Genomic DNA, 21,591 nt, shown 5'->3' on the forward strand with positions numbered 1-21,591 from the left:
TGGGCATTTTGCCACTGCCTACAGCATGAGAAAGATAGCCGCTAAGGGCACATCCATATAAGCATAGACATCTAGTCTGTGGTGCCACACACTACACATGCTGCATATGCAGGCGTTCCCTGTACTGCTACTTCGCAGAGAGCCTGGCTGACCAGGGCCTGGCTGACCAGAGCCACACTGGTGACTGGCTAGGCTCTGAGTAGCCAGATCGCTGCCGCTGCTGCTGCGAGAGGCCCCCAGCATCCCAGGTAAGGTTGCTGGGCCCCAGCACAGGTGCTGGCCCCAGCCTCCCCCACCCCACCCAAGACAATTTGCCCCACACCAACCCCACGTGCAGGGGCATGTGCAGTGGCAAAAAGCAACAGCATAAATTTGTGCTGCCACTATTTTTGCTCCAGCAACTGCACACCCCCTATATGTGGGGATGCAGTCAGTGTTTATCTCAGCAAATGGGCAACCCTTTATGAGCAAAACTGATTGCTGGTGACATCTCATATCTCACTTTTCCTTGTCTTGGTGATTTAAAATGAAAGTAAGATAAAGGTGTTTCAGCTCATATCCTGTTAGGTACAAAATAAAATTCACTAAACTTAATAAAAAGAGACACTCTGCAGTAGTGGGGGAAGCATCCTTAATTTTTTCTGTCCATTGTTAACAAAATGGCCATGTTAACGTATTTGGTCACCAAAATGAACATTGCATAACTGTAATTATAGGGGAAAGAGAGAAGTGAAACACAGAAAAGCCATTTTTAAATGCTGTCTTATTTAGAGCTGTTTCAGTAATTAGAGTATAGTCTTCTGGTCAAATCCGTGTCCTGTTGACACTTTTAGACTGTTTACCAAAGTTGAAATGCAACAGGCACTGGTTACACGCTACCTAGTTCCTGTTTTACATTTACATGTGGTCAAGACTTTAGAGAAATGCAACTGACTGATGAACAAGGGTGCACTAAAAATCAAAACACTATGGTGGTTGCTACTGCTGTCATCCCATCAGTGTCAGAAACATGCAATAGTTCCCTTCTAGATTTCTGTAGCTTCCATTCTTCCTTTCCCATCCTAGTGCTGTTGTATTTCTAGTTTGAGCTCCCAGTTTCTGTTAATACTAGTACTTTGCACTTACAATAAAAACCTTTCCTCTGAGGATCTGAAAAGCACTTTGTAACTACTCCTGCCCTCTATGACACGAGGCAGTATTATCCTCCTTTTGGGGATGGGGATAATGGGGCACAAAGATGATGAGTACCTTTACAAAGATTGCTCACCAAATCACTCAGAGCTGGGATAAAACTCAGGACTGATGACATTCCCTCCTTTGGTCTAGCCACTATACTCTGCTTATATATAATCGATTCTATACAGTATCCATACACAAATTGGCTCTACCTTTTTATTAGAAAAGGTGTCCAAGTGAATGAGAAGAACATAAGGGCACTATTAATTATGCTTCAGTTATATTTATTGACATAACACTGCAGAAGTATGTGGTCTTTCTGCAGGAAGCAAATCTCACACCAGGGACAGGCTTAAGTATAAAAGTTCAAAATTGTATTAAGTGGGAATTTCTCCTTTTCATAGTTCCATATCCCCATGCTTTTTCCTCTCCCTGTTGCTTCAGATCCCACTGTCTGGATTCCCCAGTTTCATCAGAGATTTAATTTTTAAAAGAATCCAACTAAACATCAGTACCACCTTCTTGAGGATGCTTCAGTTAATCTTGCTGTGCCTGAAGATTAAGTGGACACAAGAGATAACAAGTATCCTCAGCCTCCTGGGTTCCTCCAGCTGTGCACTGATTACCTTGGGTACATTTTCAGTCTGTGGTGAGAAACCCACTTCATTCCACCCCAAGCGTTGTGTTCCTTGAGAATGATTTCCTTAGTAATTAGGCCCTTCTCATCCTAATGCCCCTTATAGCACGGAATCTTAAGGCAGAAATTCTTTGCCTGCCTGGTTCAGTCTTCACTTGGCCTTACCAATCAATAACATTTTAAGTTTTTGTTTGTTTCTGCTTTATCCCAGGGTGCCTAGCAGAGTAGCGCCAGCAGCAAGGCCTTTCCTGGCCAGAGCCCATATAAAAGGAGAGCCAACTGGCTGAAGATTTCCTAATTGCTTTGCTTATGCAGAACATGCTAGACCAGACCTTGCACCCTGTCCTAAACCAGCCTTCCATTCTGGCTATGGACAAAGCATATCCAGTCTCAGGAGGAATGGCTGATTCCCAGGCTAATCCTCTAATCATGGCTGAGGAAATAAAGCACAGCCAGCGGCCCTTTATTGTGCTAGTTTTTGGGTGAGGCTATAGCTATAGGGGCCATTAGCAGTAGCAAATACATAGGATACACCCTACACACAGCAGCCCCAGAACGGAGTGTATTGGACAAACCCCAGGCTTTGGCCCCCTCAGTTTAAACTGAAAATATGTATATTTGTGTACTAGCTCTTGTTTATCCAGAACTATCCACCTGTCATGATGGTTACAAGAGAACTAGTATCAGCCTAGAATATTGCTTTGTTGTGGTGAGTAACCATTTCCAAACAAACATGGCTACTTAGTGCTAGGATGTAATCACTGTTGCCATCCGACTGGGACTATAAAAAAGTAGGCGCGTATACCCTAGAATCTAGGGTTTAATGCCCTAATAAAAGGTGCATAGGGATAACTACAGCAAATTATATTAGAAAAAGTTTTCAGGAGAAGTAACTATCTTCACATTACCCCTTATTCAAATGCTGGTTTATGCAGAACAATCCTGCTGTGATTAGAGCATTCAGAGAAAAGAAGACCTGGCACCTCAGTATATTGGATGCTTTATCAGGTGGTTCCGGTATCCCAGCCATGGAGCTTCTGGTCACAGCTGGCATATCTATTAGGGCTGTGTGAAATTTTGCTGGCCGTTTCATTTTGACACTGTTTCAACTCATCTCGAGGTCGAAACAGCAAAATCAAAACGAAACAAAGGGCTTTGAAACAGTCTCAAAACAAAACTAGGCTGGTCGAAACGTTTCAAAAGTCAAAACATTTCAACCATAGTTGAAATGGAGGATGGGACGTCAGTCCAGCTGGGCTGAGTTTCCATTCCCAGCTGGATAGGGCTGGGAAAAGGAAATCAGCCCAGCTGGGCTGAGTTCCCCTCCCCAGCACCACCATCAGGCTGGGGACGGGAAGTTAGTCCAACTGGGCTGAGTTCACATCCCTGGCATAAGATCGGGCCCCAGCTGATTTAGCGAAATGTTAAAACAGAGTTGAAACAGCCTCACTGTTTCAATGAAGCAAAACAGAACAGGTGTTTCAAATCAAAATGAAATTTGATAGAAAACGCTGTTCCGTCAAAACCTTGAAACTCAAGGCAAAACAGAATGGTGCCATTTCACACAGCCCTACTATCTATAACCTCAGTGAGAATACTGTTTTCTTTGCATCTACACAGCAGCTTGCTTCCCTGTTAGCTCTTTCCTACCTCTTAGCTATTCTAATGGAAGTAGATATGACACTTAATCTAAGCCATGCTAATAAAGAGGTGTGATGCATATTGCTTACAATTAAAAACCAGCAGAAGCCCTAAGGCAAGTTTTCTGCTACAGCATAAAGATGCAGCTAAGACACTGGAAGCAGTAACAAGTCACTGTACATAGAAAAAGGGTGTGGCAGATTTCAAAGCAAAGAGATTAATAAAATGACACCAAAAAAAGAGAAAAGAATAAATTTAGAAAATGTGGAATGTTGTGCACTGTGGCATGTTAACTGCAAATGTGAGAATAACTGGATTTTCTGTTCAAAATCCAGAAACTGAAATAAAAAGCCATTTACTTCAAGTCAATTCAAAATAGACATTTCTTAAAATTTTCATCGTCATCAAAACCACAAAAAACTTGTTTGGGTTAAAGGAAAAATTTGGTTTCAGATTCACACATTTTAAAGCTATAAAAGTTTTTAAGTAAATTGAAGGATATTTCTAACCCAAATGTTGCTTTATTTGGAAAACATGAAATACTTCACCTTGAAAATGTTGAAAGGAAGCATTTGTACTTTTTCAAATGTTTTTGCTTGTTTTTCAGCAATGGCCAGGTTCTCTGCCAGTGCTCCCTGTTTTCAAAATGGGAGGGAGAAAAGGAAGCAGAAGGAGGTCATTCTTGGAGCTCCACAGCTACTGCTGAAGGGTGGCATGGGTGAATTGGAGCCCCCCTCCTGCCCCAACCTCAAGGGGGCTGCAATACACCTGCCCCACCCTCCAGGGAGGGGTGGAAAAACCCTCAAACTGAACTCCCTCTGCTCCCTTTTCTCCCTCCCATTCTGAAAACAGTGACAGGCTGGGAGCTCCACAGACATAAGTTACAAAAGACACTACATTTTGTAACATCTTTATCTGATACCTCATGCAATGAGTGGTCAGATTTTCACCCAGTCGGCCATTTTTTAACTGTTTGCAGCTGTGCACTTGTGTTTAGTCACTGCTTTTTGTGGTCAGATCAAAAATTGTCACTTCTGTCTGCACCCAGAATTTCTTAAAGATTGACACCAATAGTTAGTACTTCACCTTAAACATTTCTGTTTTTCTTAAAGGCCTCTGCTTTTCTTAAAGGTCAACTCCTGAATTCAGCTGACAACATCAGAATCTCCAATTTTATTAAATAACTTTCAATGCCCCCGCCCAGTGTCAAAGAAACTCCTGAAAAGTGACTCCAAGGAAACAAACATCAGGAGAAAAAGAAATAGTACATAAAATTTGCCATGTTAAAAACATGGGGTTTTTTTTATTTAATCTGTTTGCCATATTGGAATGCTGAAAATGTCAATAAATTGTTCCACTCAGGCCTTGGAGTATGGGAGAGAGTGGATAGGATAGAGACCTTTTATCACAATTAAGTTAACTTTTGTGTATGATAGTCATTTCAGGGAGCCCTTCATGACTAGCACCTGCCTCCAGAGTAATTATCAACTCCCAGTATCCCAAAGGGCAGTAGGTTAATATAATCCTCTAAGTTTTACATTTGTTTGATTCATAGGTTTTATGCTGGAAGGAACTGTTATGATAGTCTGAGCTGACTCTTTGCATAACATGGGCCTTGTATACTTTTCTCTGAATCAGGGTCCCACTAAGAGTGTATTACCACAGCCTTTCAATCAGCACATTCATATTCTTTGGGACAGAGATTACCTTTTTTCTCAGTATTAACACAATGCAGCTATTATTTGTGCCACTATAAAAATAATATATAAAACAAGAGATCTTTGGGAAGATGACAGATCAAAGAGGTAAGCAGGGCATTGACCAATGTGCTGAACTACGGTGTCCTGTAAATGTGCTTACATTATCTGTATGTTGAAAGTACATTTGCACTCACCTGGAAAAGGCTGGCTGCTTCCAAGACTTTCTGTACATTTTGCTTTGTGATCAACACCTTGCTGGTGTAAGTATAGTCCAAGAGTATTTGCATGGTCTCTGCATCAACTCCTTTAATTATGATTTTTTCTTCATACTTCTCTTTTAAATCATTGCAAAACATGGCTCTGAAAGAAGAATCATTCGGTTGTTGCTATGACCCAGGAAGCACTAGGCATTCTGAACAACTTAATTATGCAGATGTAACCTTGTGGCTAGGAACAGATGTTACATTTGTGCTGGGACAAGTTGTACTTGTGTTTGTCCTGGAACAAAAAAGTCCAGAGATTGGCATGTACACACATTGCTCTTCCAATCAGGGGTTAGTTAGCAGGTAAATGCACTGCCACTTTTCTGCCATTGTTTCCTGAGACAACCATTCATGCATGCTTTGTGATGTCCTGGGACAAACTTAGCACTTTATCACAGACCCCTTCTTAGGGTTTGTCCTGGGACAGTGTACATGAACATCTGAACAATTGCACTTTACCCCAGAATAAAATTATTTCACTCAGGACAAATGCAATGTCTGTCTGTAGCCTGTGAGTATCGTTATGTCATCTCAGTGCAGAATCCATTCTCTTGCTTTGTCTTTTACACAATTAACACTGTAGCAAAGTTTCAAAGAACAATCTTTGTCAGTTGCTTTCATATTTTTTACTGTTGAATCTGACAAAGCAAATTTACATTTGTTAGTGCAAGGAGCCCACTTCAAGGAGCACCTGATGAAGTGGGAGTCAGCAAGTTGGAGATATGCTACATATTAGGGGTGTCCAAAGTGGGCCTTATCTGATTCAGATTCAGCCTGAATCAGGGACAGTGATTCAGTTCATTGATTCGGATCACTGTCCCTGATTTGATTTGGCTGAATCCGAATCTGAAGATTCGATGCTGATTCAGACATAGCTTTAAAAGTTTTATCTACATACCTTGAGGTAGCAGGCATGGCTCGTGATCACTGCGATGCTGGGGCACATGGAGTGTCCCACAGGAGTGCAGGGGGGCCCTCCATGTGCTTGGCGGCGAACCTAGAAGTGGACTGGAAGTACTTCTGGTCCACTTCCAGGTCTGCTGGGGAGCATGCTGTGGGTCCCCACTGTGCCTCCCTGGCTTGGCAATTGGCTACAGGGGGACCCCAGGTGCCTCCCCAGACCTAGAAGGCACCAGTCCCCGAGCCCGGGGAGCATTTGGGGGGGGGGGGGGGGAGGCAGCACACTCCCCAGCAGACCTGAAAGTGCTTCTGGTCCATTTCCAGGTCTGCTGCTGAGAGCGCTGGGGAGCCCCCTGTGCTTCTGTGAGATGCTCCGTGCACCCTAGCATCACAGCAGTCACGAGCCCCTGTTACCTAGAGGTATGTAGAAAAAACATTTAAAGCTGTCTCTATGTCCAAATCTCTGAATCTTTCCGAATCTCTCTGAATCAGTTCAGAGGGTTCTGATTCGATTTGGAGGGATTAAAGGGTCCTCTGATTCGATTTGGAGATTTGGCCACTGAATCAAGCTGAATCTCCACCAAATCGAATCAGGGACCGAAGCTTCACACAGCCCTACCATATATGCTGTGCTGCATGTCATCCAGGCTGAGGAAATGCAGTAACGTTTCATTAAATTGCATTGTTAAGGTGTAAACTGCTTAAAGTAATGGTCTACCCTTGCATCAGAAGCTGAAATTCTGTAGATAAGTGGCTGAAATAGAACTATTAAAATTATAATGATAGTGACAGACTGCTTTTTATCTAAGCTTCTTGAAGCACTTTACAGATATTAAGAGCTTTATGTGTCAGGTGCGGAAGACAGAGAGATGCAAGGAACTTCTTCCTCTTTCATATGGAAGGACCAGGAATTGGATTAAGGGTAGATAGAGACTTCATTGAACTAAAGAGACAGGTTGCCCATTGTGCCAGTGAACTGTAATAGAGTGAACTGTCTAGTAATAGAGCTGGGACCAGAGAGAACAATTTGTATCAGCCAGGATCCCCAAGAGGAGCTCTTGTATTCAGTCCCACTTTCCAGCTGTATACCGCAACTCCATTACTTACCCCTGTGCCGCTCCTACCTTCCCATCAGTGTAGGCCCAGGCACATGTGCGCGCGCGTGCGCGCGCACACACACACACACACACACACACACACACACACACACACACACACACACACACACACACACACACACACACACACCTACTTCCACCCCCACCAACAGAGAAGTCCCAGTCTAACAGACACTGAAGTTTGTTGCATTAGGGCTACCATTGGAATCCGGTCATGGGAAGCAGCTGCTTCTGGAGTATCACTGCTAAAGGTGACTCCTGGGCAGAGGAGTGGACTCTAGTGAGGGGCAACTGGGGAAGTTCATGGAATCTGCTGTGAAGATGAAGAGAGCATGTATAAGGGCATCTGGGTGATAACAAGTCTAAATGATGGCTCACCAGGCTGTTAATGTTGCCTTAGTTGGTGATTTCCTTACATTGTTAATGTTGTATTTGAAAGGCGAGACCCTTGCACTTAATCATCCCTGAGCATTCTGTGGGAATATAAACTACAAAATTACCTAAAAGCTTCCTAAATATATTTTTCTCCCTGAGAGCTATTAGATGATCATAAATACAGTACATTTTTCCCCACTTATTTTTTAAATCCATCAGTAAATCCTTTCCAGAAGTTTTGCTTCCTTCTGTAAGGTGAGAATGGTTTTATATTCTTAATGTAATGTTGGCTCCTGAACTTCAAATCACCTGCTGATCATGCTGATCTAGTTTGCTGCTTTCAGGCAGCACACCGAGACCATGTGATTTCATCTTGTTTAGAAACTGGCACAAGAGTAAGATCAGAAGTACTTGAGTCCTCTTTTATCTAGAGCCATGGGAAAATATGTGCAATTCTCAAGTGTAATTTTATCCCCTCATTACCCTAGAACCACCAAGGCTAGATAAGTGAGAAATATGTCATGTACCATGTTAAAAGAAGAGTATGTCATGAGAAAGCCTTTAGCCATGTCCTTCTTGCAAAAGCAGGTGTGTTTTTTTAAGTGATATAACTAATGGGTATTAGCTATCTCACTGCAAAATCCCAGTAAAGACAAGGCACTGAAGTTCTTCCAGTGATGTTAGTGAATGGTGAATGAAGCATACATGCCTTTCCTAGCTAATTAACTTGTTCTGTTTTCTATATCAGGATCTTACAGCAAGATAACTAACTCTTGTAAAAACAAAACAACCTCCCTCTCACCCCCTTTTCTGCAATTAAGGCAGAGACTTTGAGCAGAAGGTGTGTGGATAACATGTTTCCAAGGAAAGCTGTCCAGTGGGTGTTCTTACTTCTACTACATTCATCATGTCTCCTGTTCTTTGCTTTGTTCTGTTGTCTAATCTTGTTCTCATTGAAGTCCATGGCAAAACACCCTTCAGTGGGTACAGGAATTAGGTCCTCATTATTTTCTGTATTTTCCAGTGGTGATGCATATTGCTTAAGTTTCAGTGATTTGTACAATGGGATTACGTGCATGGTTAGGACATTTTTGGATGACGCCGAGTTGGGTGGAGTTGCAGACACCATGGAGGATAGGGATAGGATCCAGTATGACCGAGATAGACTGGAAAAATGGTTCACAATCGAATGAAAGTCAGCAAGGATAAATGGAAAGTCTTGCATTGAGGAAGGAATAATTATATGCACAAATGCAGGCTGGGAAATGACTGACTAGTCTGCAGGAGTGCAGAGAAGGGCCTGCGGGTTACAACAGACCATAAGCTGAATATGAGAAAACATCGTGCTCTTGTAAAGAAGGATGACAGTTTACTGGAGTCACTTACAAATCAAGGGAAGTGGTTCTTTTGCTCTGTTCAGCACTGATGAAGCCTCCCCTGGAGTACTGCATCCAATTTTAGGCCCTACAGTTGAAAGAGAATGTGGACAGATTGGGAAGTCCAGCACCAAGCAACACAAATTATTAAGAACCTGGTCAGCAAGACTTATGATGGTAGGCTGAAAGAACCAGGATTATTTAGTTTGGAGAAGAGAAGACTGAGGGGGATTTGATAATAGACTTCAAACACATGAAGGACAATTATAGAGAGAATGAAGATGAGCTTTTTGTGGCTGTAAGAGACAGGACTAGAAGCAATGACCTCAAGCTGTACGAGAGGAAATGTAGGTTGCAGATTAAAAGGAACTTTCTGACTATGAAGGTGTTCAAATATTGGAACAAGCTGGAGAAATGATGGAATCTCCATCGTTGGATATTTTCAAGAGCAGGTAGGACAGACACTTGGGAGGGATGGTTTAGTTAGGGATGATCCTACCTTGAGCAGGGGTCTGCACCAAATGACTTTGTGAGGTCCCTTGCAGCCCTACTTTCCTATGATCCTATGAAGTGAGGCCTGAGGCATTAAAACAGGCAGACATTTGGGAACCACGTCTTGCTTTGTCACCGAATTGAGGCTTTCAGTAAGGGTCAGGAGCTCTCTTCACAAAGGCAATTAAATTGTGGGGATGATGGAAATGCTTTACGTGAGAGAGAAAAAAGCTGCTGCTGTTAGATGCAGGTGTTCTGTGCTCTCACTCCATCTCACAGATGTGGGACTGCAATCTTGTGGTTAGATCGTGGCAGATAGTCAGGGCAGACCTAGATTTTGTTTATGTCTCATGCCATGGAGTAACTCAATGTAAGTCAGTGGAGTTATAGGAGCGTTCCCCCATCCTAAATGAGGTTAGAGTATTGCCTCTGAATTCTAGTCTATACTTTGACCCTGACTCAAGGATCTTGTCAAAGTTGCTTAACCTCTCTTCACCAATATCCTTCTGTCTATAGAAGGACTAATACAACCTAACCTCTGAGGGGTGTAGAGACTTGTTTAATGTATGTTCCATGAAGTGAGATCATGAGGTGAAAACCACAATGGCAGTTCCATGTCACTCCTCCCCAAAACCCAGTGGGTATGAGCCAGCATCTCCTATACTATGTTTGCCTGTGGTTCGGGTCTCCCCACTTGACTGATGGGTGAGGAGATGGTGAAGGCTCTGAGCATTGACAAGAGACACTGGAGCCAGCTGACAGTTCTGAAACAGGCTGTGAGACTGGAACAAGCACTCACTGAGCTGACAGCAATAGCTCCCTGCAGGTAATTACAGGCAACACAGAACCTGGCTGTGACCTCTCTGATCACCTAAACACCCCAGCAAATTTGGGGGAGCAGGAGTCATACTCTGCTCCTCTTCATATACCTAGGCCATTCTGCCTTCCTCCTGCTTGCAGTCTACTCCACAGATGTGCTGAGACCCCAAGACAGCAACTTCCACTGCATTTGGGGATGAAGAGAGAGAGAGAGAGAGAGAGTTTGAGCACACTGTCCTCTTTGGGAGGCATTCTACTTGCAGTGGCAATCAAGACACTGCTCGTTACCCCATTGGTCAGGCTGGTGCCCAACCCTCAACAGTTTTAATTATCAGGCCATTTGCTGCCTAAATGTGGATGTTTGCTGCCTAAATGTGGATGTTTGAGCCTAGCCTTCAGTGCCCCACCTTTAAAAATCCTGCTTAATTTTCAGCTCCTCAAATTAATAGATATTCTTGAAAATGCTGAAATTAGCTGCTCTGAGCCTACTAACTGTGCAAAGCAAATATAAAGTGCTACTATTCTAATCTGGTAGTGCATTGTTGCCTCTTTGCAACCTTAACTATGGACAGGTGAAGTGGAGATTCAAACCCAACATGTCTACAAGAATATAGGATTCATCAGAAGCATTGTGCTAAGTATGATATCAATTAATTGAAGGTTGATATCCCTGCTTGGCTGTATTTAACCTCCATGTAAAATGGGAAGGTGGTATTAATTATTTGTGTTCTGGTAGCAACCAAAATGTACCATGTGAGTTTATTAGAGGGATTAGATGATGTGGCTATTCCTAGTAACAAAGGGACTGAACTTGATGACCTTTGCACAAGTCCTAAAGATCCAGAGTAATTGAGACAAATCAGTCAAATCTTATGAGTTGCCTAACCATTGAATCTCTCTCTCCTTAGGTACATGCAACTCCCAGTGCATCATTGTGAGATTCATAAACAGCCCTTGTTAGTTTCTTTGTATACGTGTAATTATTATTAATGTGACATGTGACAATATGCAACTAGTATCCCCAAAGTCACAGTATAATCCAAAGGGTCTTAAAGGTGCACCATAGACAATACCATGGCAAGGAAGTTTGGTGCCTGGGGCCAAGCCCGCAGTGGTAGCCCACCCTTGCCCCACACAAAGATCCAGGGGACACGCCCTCCCCCCATGCTTGCCTGGGAGTGCATGCAGTGACAGGAGCCGCCCTCCCCCCATCCCCGTGCCCCCCAAAACGATCCACTCATGACTCCGTCCCATGCCCTGCCCCAGCTGGGCAGCACCTGTTGGCACCCCTTCATTTCAGCACCCAGGGCAGTCGCCCTGCTCGCCCCTCCTTACTACGGCACTGACCATAAACATTCACAGCATCCTCCCAGAGTGCTGTATCAACAGCAGGTGACTGGTGGGCAGCTACATGAATTCTCCTGTAAGCCCCTGATAACAGGGAAGACCTTTTTACTGTTAACCAGTTTTTCAAAGTAATGTTATCTTAATTCCTTTATTAATTGTGCATTTTCTTTCCCTTTACTACATGGTACCAGAATCAGAAGCACTGAGATGCTGCTTTTATCACCATTGGGTTCTCTTTTAGAAATGTCCGATTCCTATCTTCAGTATTAGATGTTGTTTGGAGAATCTACTGTTGTTTTTTACCTATGTGCAGTTTGTGATTTATTTTAAACTGTTCTGAGCCTTTCTGGATAGGGCAGAATATAAGTACTATTATTATTGTTGTTGTTTTTGTTGTTGTTAATAATAATTATTAGTAATGCTTTTGCAATCTCTGCCACTAAAATTTGCCAGGCTCCACTAAAACAGTATTTTCCATTCACATCACAAATAATCACAGATTTTGATTCTCAAGTTTCCACTGTAGGTGTTTGGTCATCTGACCACTTCAACCGTGAAAAAAAAAATCCCTACCATGCAAATGTGCATGTCTAAGTGATGGTGGAAATTTTGTTATAACTGACACTGCTTTTCTCCGTATGTCTCAAATTTGTTCCTTCCAGTTAGTGGCATAAAATAGACAATTAATTGTGGTTTTAAAATGACTAAATGTATAGTCTCCATTTTCTTTAAAATTCTTCCAAGCAGATGGTTCCCATCTCTCAAATGATTTTACAGCAATCCTGGGAAAGATAGGAAATGGGACACACATCCTTTTCCTTTCTCAACAGGTTTATGCAATGTGTAAGCTGCCACAGAGCAACAGTGAAAAAAACAGACAGCTTTCCACAAAAGGAGTCAAAAAGACCTGTGATCTCAATGATTTTCCTCTTTGCCGCCATTCACCCTCATTTTATGCATCTGTGCTTCAGACAACGCGCCAAGTATTTGGCTACATTAATTCTCCATCACTTCATCTGCCAACCATTTTTCTTTTATTTGTCTGTCTCAATTAAACTTGTTCAATGGTGATATATTACAATCCAGAGTTTGATGCTTTCAGCTTGCAAAGGAGCTGAAAATATTAGGAACCCAACACGCAATTAAATTCAATGGAAGCTGGGCTCCCAATGTCAGTCTCCTTAGAAATTCCCTGCCTAAATATCCTGAAAGAAAGAGGCTTTCTGTTTTTTAAAATTGTCTTACCTGAAATAGTTACTTGCGGCAGCAAGGACCACACGGTGGCAAGAGAATTCTATGCTGTCCACACACAAGATTACATCTGTGAGAGAGTTTTCCAGCCGGAGGTTCTCCAGACCATTCTGAAGAACCATAGAGAGCCCAGTGTCATCAAACTTGACCTTTTCACCATTCGAGACTTCCACAAGGTCCCCCATCTTCCTGGAACAGTCATTGTCCAAAGAGACCAGAGGCTCTTCAGAACTTTTCTCTACCGTGTCACCCATGTTTTAACCAGCACCGTGTCATTCCGTTGGTGCTTCAGTCTAAAAGCTCCTAAGCTTCAGACGAGTCACACTACAGAAGTTAAGCGGATTTCCTGTCCAGGGCTCTCTGCTTATCTATAGCTGTCACACACATACAACAGGAAGCCTTGCACTTTCTCATCCTGTTAACACAAACAAAGGCTGGGTTTTTTTTCTTCCCTGTGAATTTCAAGTAATATCAGTGTGTTTAGAAAAGGACTCAAGATGCTTCTGGATGTGAGAAGATTACAAGTGACAGGGAAGGCCTCTTTCCCAAACTGAAATTGATCTGTCTTTACTATCCAGATCCACTTGTCCACAATGATAGGTGCACTGTATGGCTTAGCAATCCCTTAACCTAGCAGTGAAAGCAGCTAATAAAAGCTGCTTTTGTAAATTAAATCTCTTTTTCACATATGATTTTTAAAATGTTAATAACTGAGCTGACACCCAGAAGTTTTTTTTTTAGTGTATTCTCACATATTCAGAAATATCTGTTGATTGGTATTGCTGTCCCTTATTAGGTCACAGAAGTGTTTGGCATATGTTGGAAATAATTCCTTTTAAGTTTCTGTAGTGAAGAAGCATTTAACTAAACAGGATATATATATATATATATATATATATCACACCTATATAAAAATATCTTGTTTAGTTTGGTAATTGTGACAAGGGGAAGATCATGTGGCCAATTGCAATGCTGGCCCACTCCTCTGTCTAGGGCAGTCTCTCCTGTCTCACCTGCCATGACTTGCTGTTTAATAATACAAGATCAAATAAGCGGGAGTGTGGCAGGGCACTGTAGTGCCTGCCACTTTAAGGGCTGAGACAAGCAGCCAGCAGGTGCTTGATTGCGGCAGCCATTTTAGATCCCTGGCCATCTATATAGACTGAACAGTTCACTGCTGGCAGCCCAGGCAGTAACATCACTTGGCTGCAAGGCTGCTTGGAACATCCTGGAGATAAGGGAGGAGCTGTAGGGGATGGCTAGGAGGCTCCTGGTCCTGGTCCTGGTCCTGGTCCTGACCTAAAACTGCACCCTGCTGGGAGTGGGTGGCCTGGTGGGGCTCTCAGTGGCATGGGAGCCCCCAGGAAATACCAGGCCAGTTACCACCCTGCTGATAGGTGGGTCAAGGCGCCTTAACCCCTAGCCCCCACATCATTGTGGGTACAAGGGGGCCAGGCACAGCTATAGCCACCTGAGCCCAGGGAGGTTGTAAGACCCAGAAGGGGCCAGGCATGGCTACGGCCACCTGAGCCCCACCAGGGAGGGAAGCCCTGTAGCCCCAGTGAGGGGGTGGTGATGTGGAGCCCCAGTGAGGAGGCAGCACCAGTGAGGGGGTGGAGATGCAGAACTCCAGTGATGGGGTGGGTGTGGAGCCCCAGTGAGGGGGCAGCCAGAGGGCTGGGAGCCCAGTGTGTGTGTGTGTGTGTGTGTGTGTGAGGAGTTGCCAGGTGACATGGGGCAGAATTAGCCCAGGGTTTGGCACAAGGCCAGACCACACAGAGTAGCGGAACTCACAGGAACTGAAGGGACTGCATGGCAAGACCACTATGTGAGTAGCAAAGCCTGGTGCCCCAGAGGGGTCGCTTAAGCAGAAGCAGGGCAGTGGAGTATGGCCCAGTAACAGGAAGTATGCCAGAGGCCCCAGTTAGAGAGGGGCAGAGTGGAAGAGGCCTCCTGTGAGAAGGAAGGTGATATGAGTGTGCGTGTGCATGGAGCCCAACTGTGGACTTGGTTTCCTCTGGTCTCAGGCCAGGAGTAATTATGTCACCATGTGAGGCATGGGCTGTAGTGTAGGGGAGGAACAGAGCCGCAGATATCACCCCCCCTGGCATTGGGGCAAGAATGGGCAGCCTCCTGCCTTAATAAGAACCAATTAAGAAACAACAAGGTGTGGCAGCTGAGGAGGTGGGTGGTTGGCCCAGAACAGGTGGGCGGGCCAATGACGGATTGGCCTCAGTGATCTTCCGAGGTCCCTTCCAGCCCTAATGTCTATGAAATCTATGAAGATTCAGCCTGATTTGGGGACCAATTTTCCAAATCAAATCAAGTAAAAGCTCCTAATCAATTCGAAGCATCCAAATTGATTCAGAAAAAGATTCGAAAATGATTCGGCCATAGACTAAAAAGCTGACACAGCTGCCTCCAGCTGGTAAGTCTGTTGGGGTTAGGTAAGGGGCGTGGGAGGGATTGGGGCTAGGACAAGCTGCCCAGCCAGGATGGGGGGTGTAGGACTCAGGGAGGGGGCAGGGAGGCATGGGACGTGGGTGCAGCAACACTGGGAGTAAGGACTCTGTGCTGCTGCCACTTGCCTAGCCGGGGCAGGAGAGGGGAGGGGCAGGATGCAGGTGTGGCTCACTCCAGGTAGAAGGGGGCAAGCAGCAGCAGAGCATAGCCCCCGCTCCCAGAGCTGCCGTGTCCACATCCCACATTCTCCTGTGCCAGCTGGCAAGCAGCAGCAGCAGCACAGAGTCCCAGCACTGATGTGGGCGCAGCAGTGCTGGGAGCAGGGGCTCTGCCCTGCTACCCTCCTCCCCCAGTAACATTCTCCCCCTTCCTGGTTGGGCAGTATGTCCCAGCCCCAAATCCAACCCCTCCTTCCCCCACACCCCTTCCCTCCCCCACCCCCAACCCCAACAGATTTACCAGCTGAAGGCAGCTGTGTCAGCTGCCTGTTTAGTCTATAGCCAAATCTCCAAAGAGGCACCAAATCTTTCAGATCTGATTCAGCTGAATCCAATTGGGACAGTGATTTGAATCTCCGAATCAAGTCACTGTCCTCCAAATGGGCCAAATCTGAAGCAAATACTTGCCACTTTGCATGGGCCTATTAGATAGATAGATAGATAGATAGATAGATAGATAGATAGATAGATAGATAGATAGATAGATAGATAGATAGATAGATAGATAGATAGATAGATAATTGAGTAGTTAATGAATGGTGTTAAATAACTTAGAACATCAGGGCACCCTGCAAGGCTTATCTTCTTCCCAACCCACCCAGTTATCTTAAAATGGAGGGAACTGTAATTTTAGAGAATGGAAACCCTTCCAGAGAAAATTGTAATGGACTATGTTAAACTATGGCATTTAGGATGTGTTTCTAAGCTGAATCAAGACAGCCTAGCATGTATAGATGAGATTTCTAGGACTTCGTGTTTTGTAAATCTGAATAGAATCATGGTGATTTATACTGGTTGATAATCTGCAGCACATCTAAATTTTTAACAAGGCATTAATATTTTTCCATTTTAATAACTTATTTTATATTTTGCTCTTACAAAGCTCTGAGGTAAGAGATGGAATATATAGTTAGTTCCTTTATAATACAGTCCTTAACTATGTTAGCTTTCCTTCTTTAATGTACAGCCAGACACTTCAGTTGAAGAGAATTAAATAAAACCTGAACAGTTGTGATATATAAATAAAAGGGTGTAGACAAGGAATTGGAGTCTAAGACTTTAATATGTCATTCTCAGCCAAGCTGACAAAAGTTGAGGAAGTCGGTTCACCCTTCTGTGCCTCAATTTCCCCATCTGTAATATGAGTCCAAAACTTGCCTGGAAAGAGCTTTTGCACTATTTTTATTTTACAAAATATTCCATAGAATATATGCGCACACACACTGAACGGTTCCATCCTGCTTCCCATTCAGTCTATAGTCACCTGCTGAGTCTTATTTTATACTGTGGTTGCACTGTAAGGTGGGCAGAAAACTGGCTGAAGCATCAGGCTTAGAGTATAGTAATCAATGGCTCAATGTCTAGTTGGCATCTGGTATCAAGTGGAGTGCCTCAGGGGTCAGTCCTGGGACTGGTTTTGTTCAATATTTTTATCAATGACCTGAAAGATGAGATAGAGTGCACCCTCAGCAAGATTACAGATGACACCAAGCTGAGGGGAGTAGTAGATACACTGGAGAGTAGGGTTAGGATTTGGATAGACCTAGATAAATTGGAGGACTGGACCAAAAGAAATCTCATGAGGTTCAGTAAGGACAAGTACAAAGTTCTGCAGTTAGGACAGAACAATTCCATGCACCAGTACAGTCTGGGGGCTGACTGGCTGGGCAGCAGCTCTGCAGAAAAGGACCTGGGAGTTAGTGTCTATGAGCCAAGCGTGTGCCCCTGGTTGCTAAGGCAGCTAACAGCATACTGGGCTGAATTGGTAGGCATGTTGCCAGCAGATCAAGCAAAATTATTATTCCTCTTTATTCAGCACTGATGAGGCTAAATCTGGAGTACTGAGTTCAGTCCACTACAGAAAGGATGTGAACAAATTGAGGGGAGTGAAAATGGAGGGCAGTGAAAATGGTTAGGGGTTAAGCACATGACTTCTGAGGAGAGACTGAGGGAACTGGGCTTATTTAGTCTAGAGAAGAGAAGTGAAGACTAAAAAGGGATTTAATAGCAGCCTTCAACTACCTGAAGGGTGATTCCGAAGAGGATGGAGCTAGACTGTTTATAGTCGTGGCAGATGACAGAACAAGGAGCAACAGTCTCAAGTTGCAGCAAGGGACATGTAGGTTAGATATTAGGAAAAACTTCCTCACTATGTATATAGTAAAACACTGGAACAGGTTACCCAGAGAGGTTGTAGAACACGGATGGGCAATTATTTCAGGCGGAGGGCCACTTACTGAGTTTTGGCAGACCATCAAGGGCCACATGACAGGCAGCCAGGGGCAGATAAATATTAATATTCTAAATTTTTAGGGGTCCCATGGGCTGGATAGAATGGCCTGGTGGGCCGCATCTGGCCCGCGGGCCGCATTTTGCCCACCCCTGTTGTAGAATCTTCCTCCTTAGAGATTTTAAAACTTGTCTGGACAAAGCTGTGGCTAGGATAATAAGCTTTGGCGACGTCCTGCTTTGAGCAGGGGGTTGGACTAGGTGACCTCCTGAGGTCCCTTCCACTCCTAATTTTCTATGATTCTATGATTCATTAAAGGAAATGCTGAAAGAACCCAACTCCCCAAAAAGAAAATACTCACACTACCCTTTAGGTACTTAGAAATGCCAGGTTTTGTCCCCAGATAGAGCCTTTTCATATAGCAGATGGTGTGTGGTGAGAATGGAACTGGTGAAGATTCTTCTTCTTTTTTTATATGGCTGACTTGGAACAATAATTATAAATCCAGTTTAAAGTTAGTTAACCAGTCTAATGCTGTTGAGGAAAGAGAATGTATCTCTATAATATCACCATCAAATTTATATAGAGGGCAGAGTATTGTTATGTGATCCTGTAACCTCCTGTGATGTTCACTAGCGTGTTTCGCTCTTCTGGCCGTTTGGGCGCAGACGTCTCCTTTCAGGTCAACAACTTGTCTTCCAGGCAGATACCTCAAAAGGTCCCCAGGGATTCCCACCTGCCATGTCTTGTTGGCACTGGTTATTGTTGGTAGGATGTTTTTAAGTCCTGCCTCCCCTGGTTCCCTCCTTTGGCACTCTTGCTTGGCCTCCCATATCGGGGCTCCACCTCCCCTATACCCCGCATTGCAGCACCCAGAGATGTTGCTCCTTGGCCATGGCTGAGACAAAGTCCCCTCGCCACGGTAAGGGCTTAGCCCTTATATATTCACAGTCCAATTCAGACAGCATACCATGCTGGTTCAGGCCTCATGTCAGCTTGGCTTGGCTTCCTACTCATCCCTGGATACCTTACTCCCAGGTGTGCTCCCTTTTCTCCCCATATTGACTCACAGTGTCTGACTGTTTCTCCTCTCTTTCTCTCTGCAGGCTCACTGCTGTTCCACTCCACACTAGCTGCATCTGGGATCCACTGTCCCATCCCAGGTAAGAGTTCAGGTTCTGCCGAGTCAGCGTTGTCTGGGCATGCCCCCTCCTGGGGTTGCCACCACTCACCCCCGTCAGGGCTGTCACTTGATCCCAGCTGCTCTGGGCCTTCCGAAGGACCCACTTCTGGTCCTCCCCGAATATTGTCCAGCAGGGTTTTTATTCCCCCCTCCAAGGGCTGGCTGGTGAACTGGTGTCAGCATGCCACCATAAAGCATGCCCATGCTGGTGCAGCTGCATGCACCAACAGCTCTCCCACAGCCGACTGTGACTTCTTCGGGTTTTCTGCCTCCAGTCTCAGCGTAGCCTGTCCTCCCATGGTAGCCTCTCTCCCACTGCACCTTTGACCCTGCCACAAGGTAAATCTCAGTTTATGGTGGTGTCCCTGCCACAGGTTCATAGTTTGATCAGGCTTGCCATAGTTACATTTTGCAAAACTCCTTATACACCATTTGTACATCAAGTGACCACACTGGCTATGCCTGGCTCAGATCCAATTTAGAGCTTTCCATGTTTTTCGCAGAAGGTCAAAACCAGGAGACTTTATTGTTGGGTCAGAAATTAGATGTTTATTTCTAATGGTGGTTTCATTCCACATTTTCCTCCAAGCTGCTGCACTGTCGTGTCCTACAAGGGCATGCATATGTGTCCACAGAAGTTTCTGGGAGACCAAGTGGTGAGCTGGGAGGTTCTTTAAATCTGTATGGATGGGGAGGTCTGGGTTGTCATTCATGCGGAGAACCTCTCTGTATGTAGCTTTGTTGCAACGAATGCCCGGAGGCCAGCACCAGTAACCATTGAATCGGTATAGATTTCAGGGTTCTGGTGATAGCACGCATTGCAAAATTTAACTGGATATCCATGCATTTGATATGAGTGTTAGCAACCCAAACAGGTACACAGTGCCATAGCAGAGGTCCAGACTACTCCTGTGGTGGCACCCCAGCTCATTCTGGTGAGTTTTCGCACTATGTTCACTCGACTCCTAATCTTCTCAGCTATTTTTCAAAGACGATTATGAAAAGTTAAGGTGCAGTTGAGTGTCACACAATGGAGTTGGATCATGTTGTGATTTTTCTCTGCAAAACGTAATGCTGAGATGAACATGTAATTTCTGATTGTTGAGATGAAATGCTGAGATGACGGACTTAGATTTGGCCACAGCCTCCACTTGCAGAAATATTCTACCATTACTGACAGGTCTGACATCTGTGTGTCTTCAATCTCTTTGAAAGCCCTTGCCTGTGTCGTTAGTACCAGGTCATTGGCATATCACTTATATAAATGTTGAAAAGAGTTCGGGCAAAAACACTTCCCTGCAGGAAGCTGTTATTTAGAGTTCTTGGTCTTCTTTCTTTGTCTCAGAGGTAAACATGCATCCATCGGTTGCCGAGAAATGTCCGCAAAAGGCAGAGCAGTCTGGCACATGGGAGAAGGCGGGAAAGATTTAGCAACAGGCCATGCTTCCAAATGGTATCATTTGCTGCAGAAAGGTCAATGAATGCAGTGCCGGTTTTAAGGTTGTGCTGGAAGCCAGCCTTGATGTTTATGGTGAGGGTAAGCACTCGGTCACAGCAGCTTTGGTGCAGCATAAAACTGGCTTGTTCTCAAGGGATGGACGCTTTGTCAATTGAGCTAATCCTTTGCAGGATGAACTGCCTCAGTAATTTGTAAGTTGTACAAAGCAATGATATTGGCCTGTAGCTCCCTGGATCGCTGGCTGGTTTCCCAGGTTTCAGCAGAGCAATAACCATTGCTTCACACCAGATTTGAGGGATTTGGCCGCTCTCCAAGATGTTTGAATATAGGTGCAGAAGCCACTTTTGAGCCATCAGTGAAGATTAAAGCACTGCATCCTAGCAGTCCTAGTTTTAGGCAAGCTGTCAGGTGATTGATGGGGCAAGATAATGGAAGATGATCATGTGACTATGAAGAATCCCAGCCAAGGGGGAATAAGAACAGGTTCAGGAAGACTGAGTGAAATTTTTAATTTGAAGAATTTTTAATAAAAAGATAGCTGTTTTTCAATACTGAAAATATATAGAAAGCTTTTGTTTCTCCTCAATGTGACATTCTGTTATCAATGACATTTTTTAGAATTTAGACTGTTTCCATTTTTCCCCCTTTTATACTTTTCCTTTTATTCCTTTCAGTCACTGACTACATGAATAAAGTGAATAGCATGAATGAAGTTAGAGTTTTTCTCATGATTTCATTTTAGTTCTTTTTGCAGTTTTCCCATGTAGAGGAAGATTTAGAAAGCTGAAATGATAGCACTAGAGTTGGTTTCAAGTTCCTTTTTCTACACACTGGGCATGTTTACATGAGATGTGTTTATGTACATTAGCCTAATTTAATGTGCATTACAGATGCATATCTACATGTGCGCACCCTTAATGCACATTAAAAACAGGAAAATTAG

The 21,591-nt window shown here is 44.1% G+C and overlaps 1 protein-coding gene across 1 annotated transcript in view; it reads right to left on the reverse strand.

Moving 5' to 3' along the window:
- The window catches only part of KLHL6 (kelch like family member 6), a 37,725-nt gene extending 24,313 nt beyond the window's left edge, over positions 1–13,412 (reverse strand). The window contains exons 1-2 of the mRNA XM_006266681.3: positions 13,090–13,412; positions 5,349–5,514 (exon numbers count right to left, since the gene is read on the reverse strand). Of these exons, the coding sequence (XP_006266743.1) occupies positions 5,349–5,514; positions 13,090–13,349 (426 nt within the window). The 5' untranslated portion in view covers positions 13,350–13,412. The remainder of the gene's footprint in view (positions 1–5,348; positions 5,515–13,089) is intronic.
- Positions 13,413–21,591: the final 8,179 nt, after the last annotated feature.

The sequence above is a fragment of the Alligator mississippiensis genome, chromosome 7 (genome assembly GCF_030867095.1).
Source record: "Alligator mississippiensis isolate rAllMis1 chromosome 7, rAllMis1, whole genome shotgun sequence".
In the NCBI taxonomy this organism is placed as follows: Eukaryota; Metazoa; Chordata; order Crocodylia; family Alligatoridae; genus Alligator; species Alligator mississippiensis.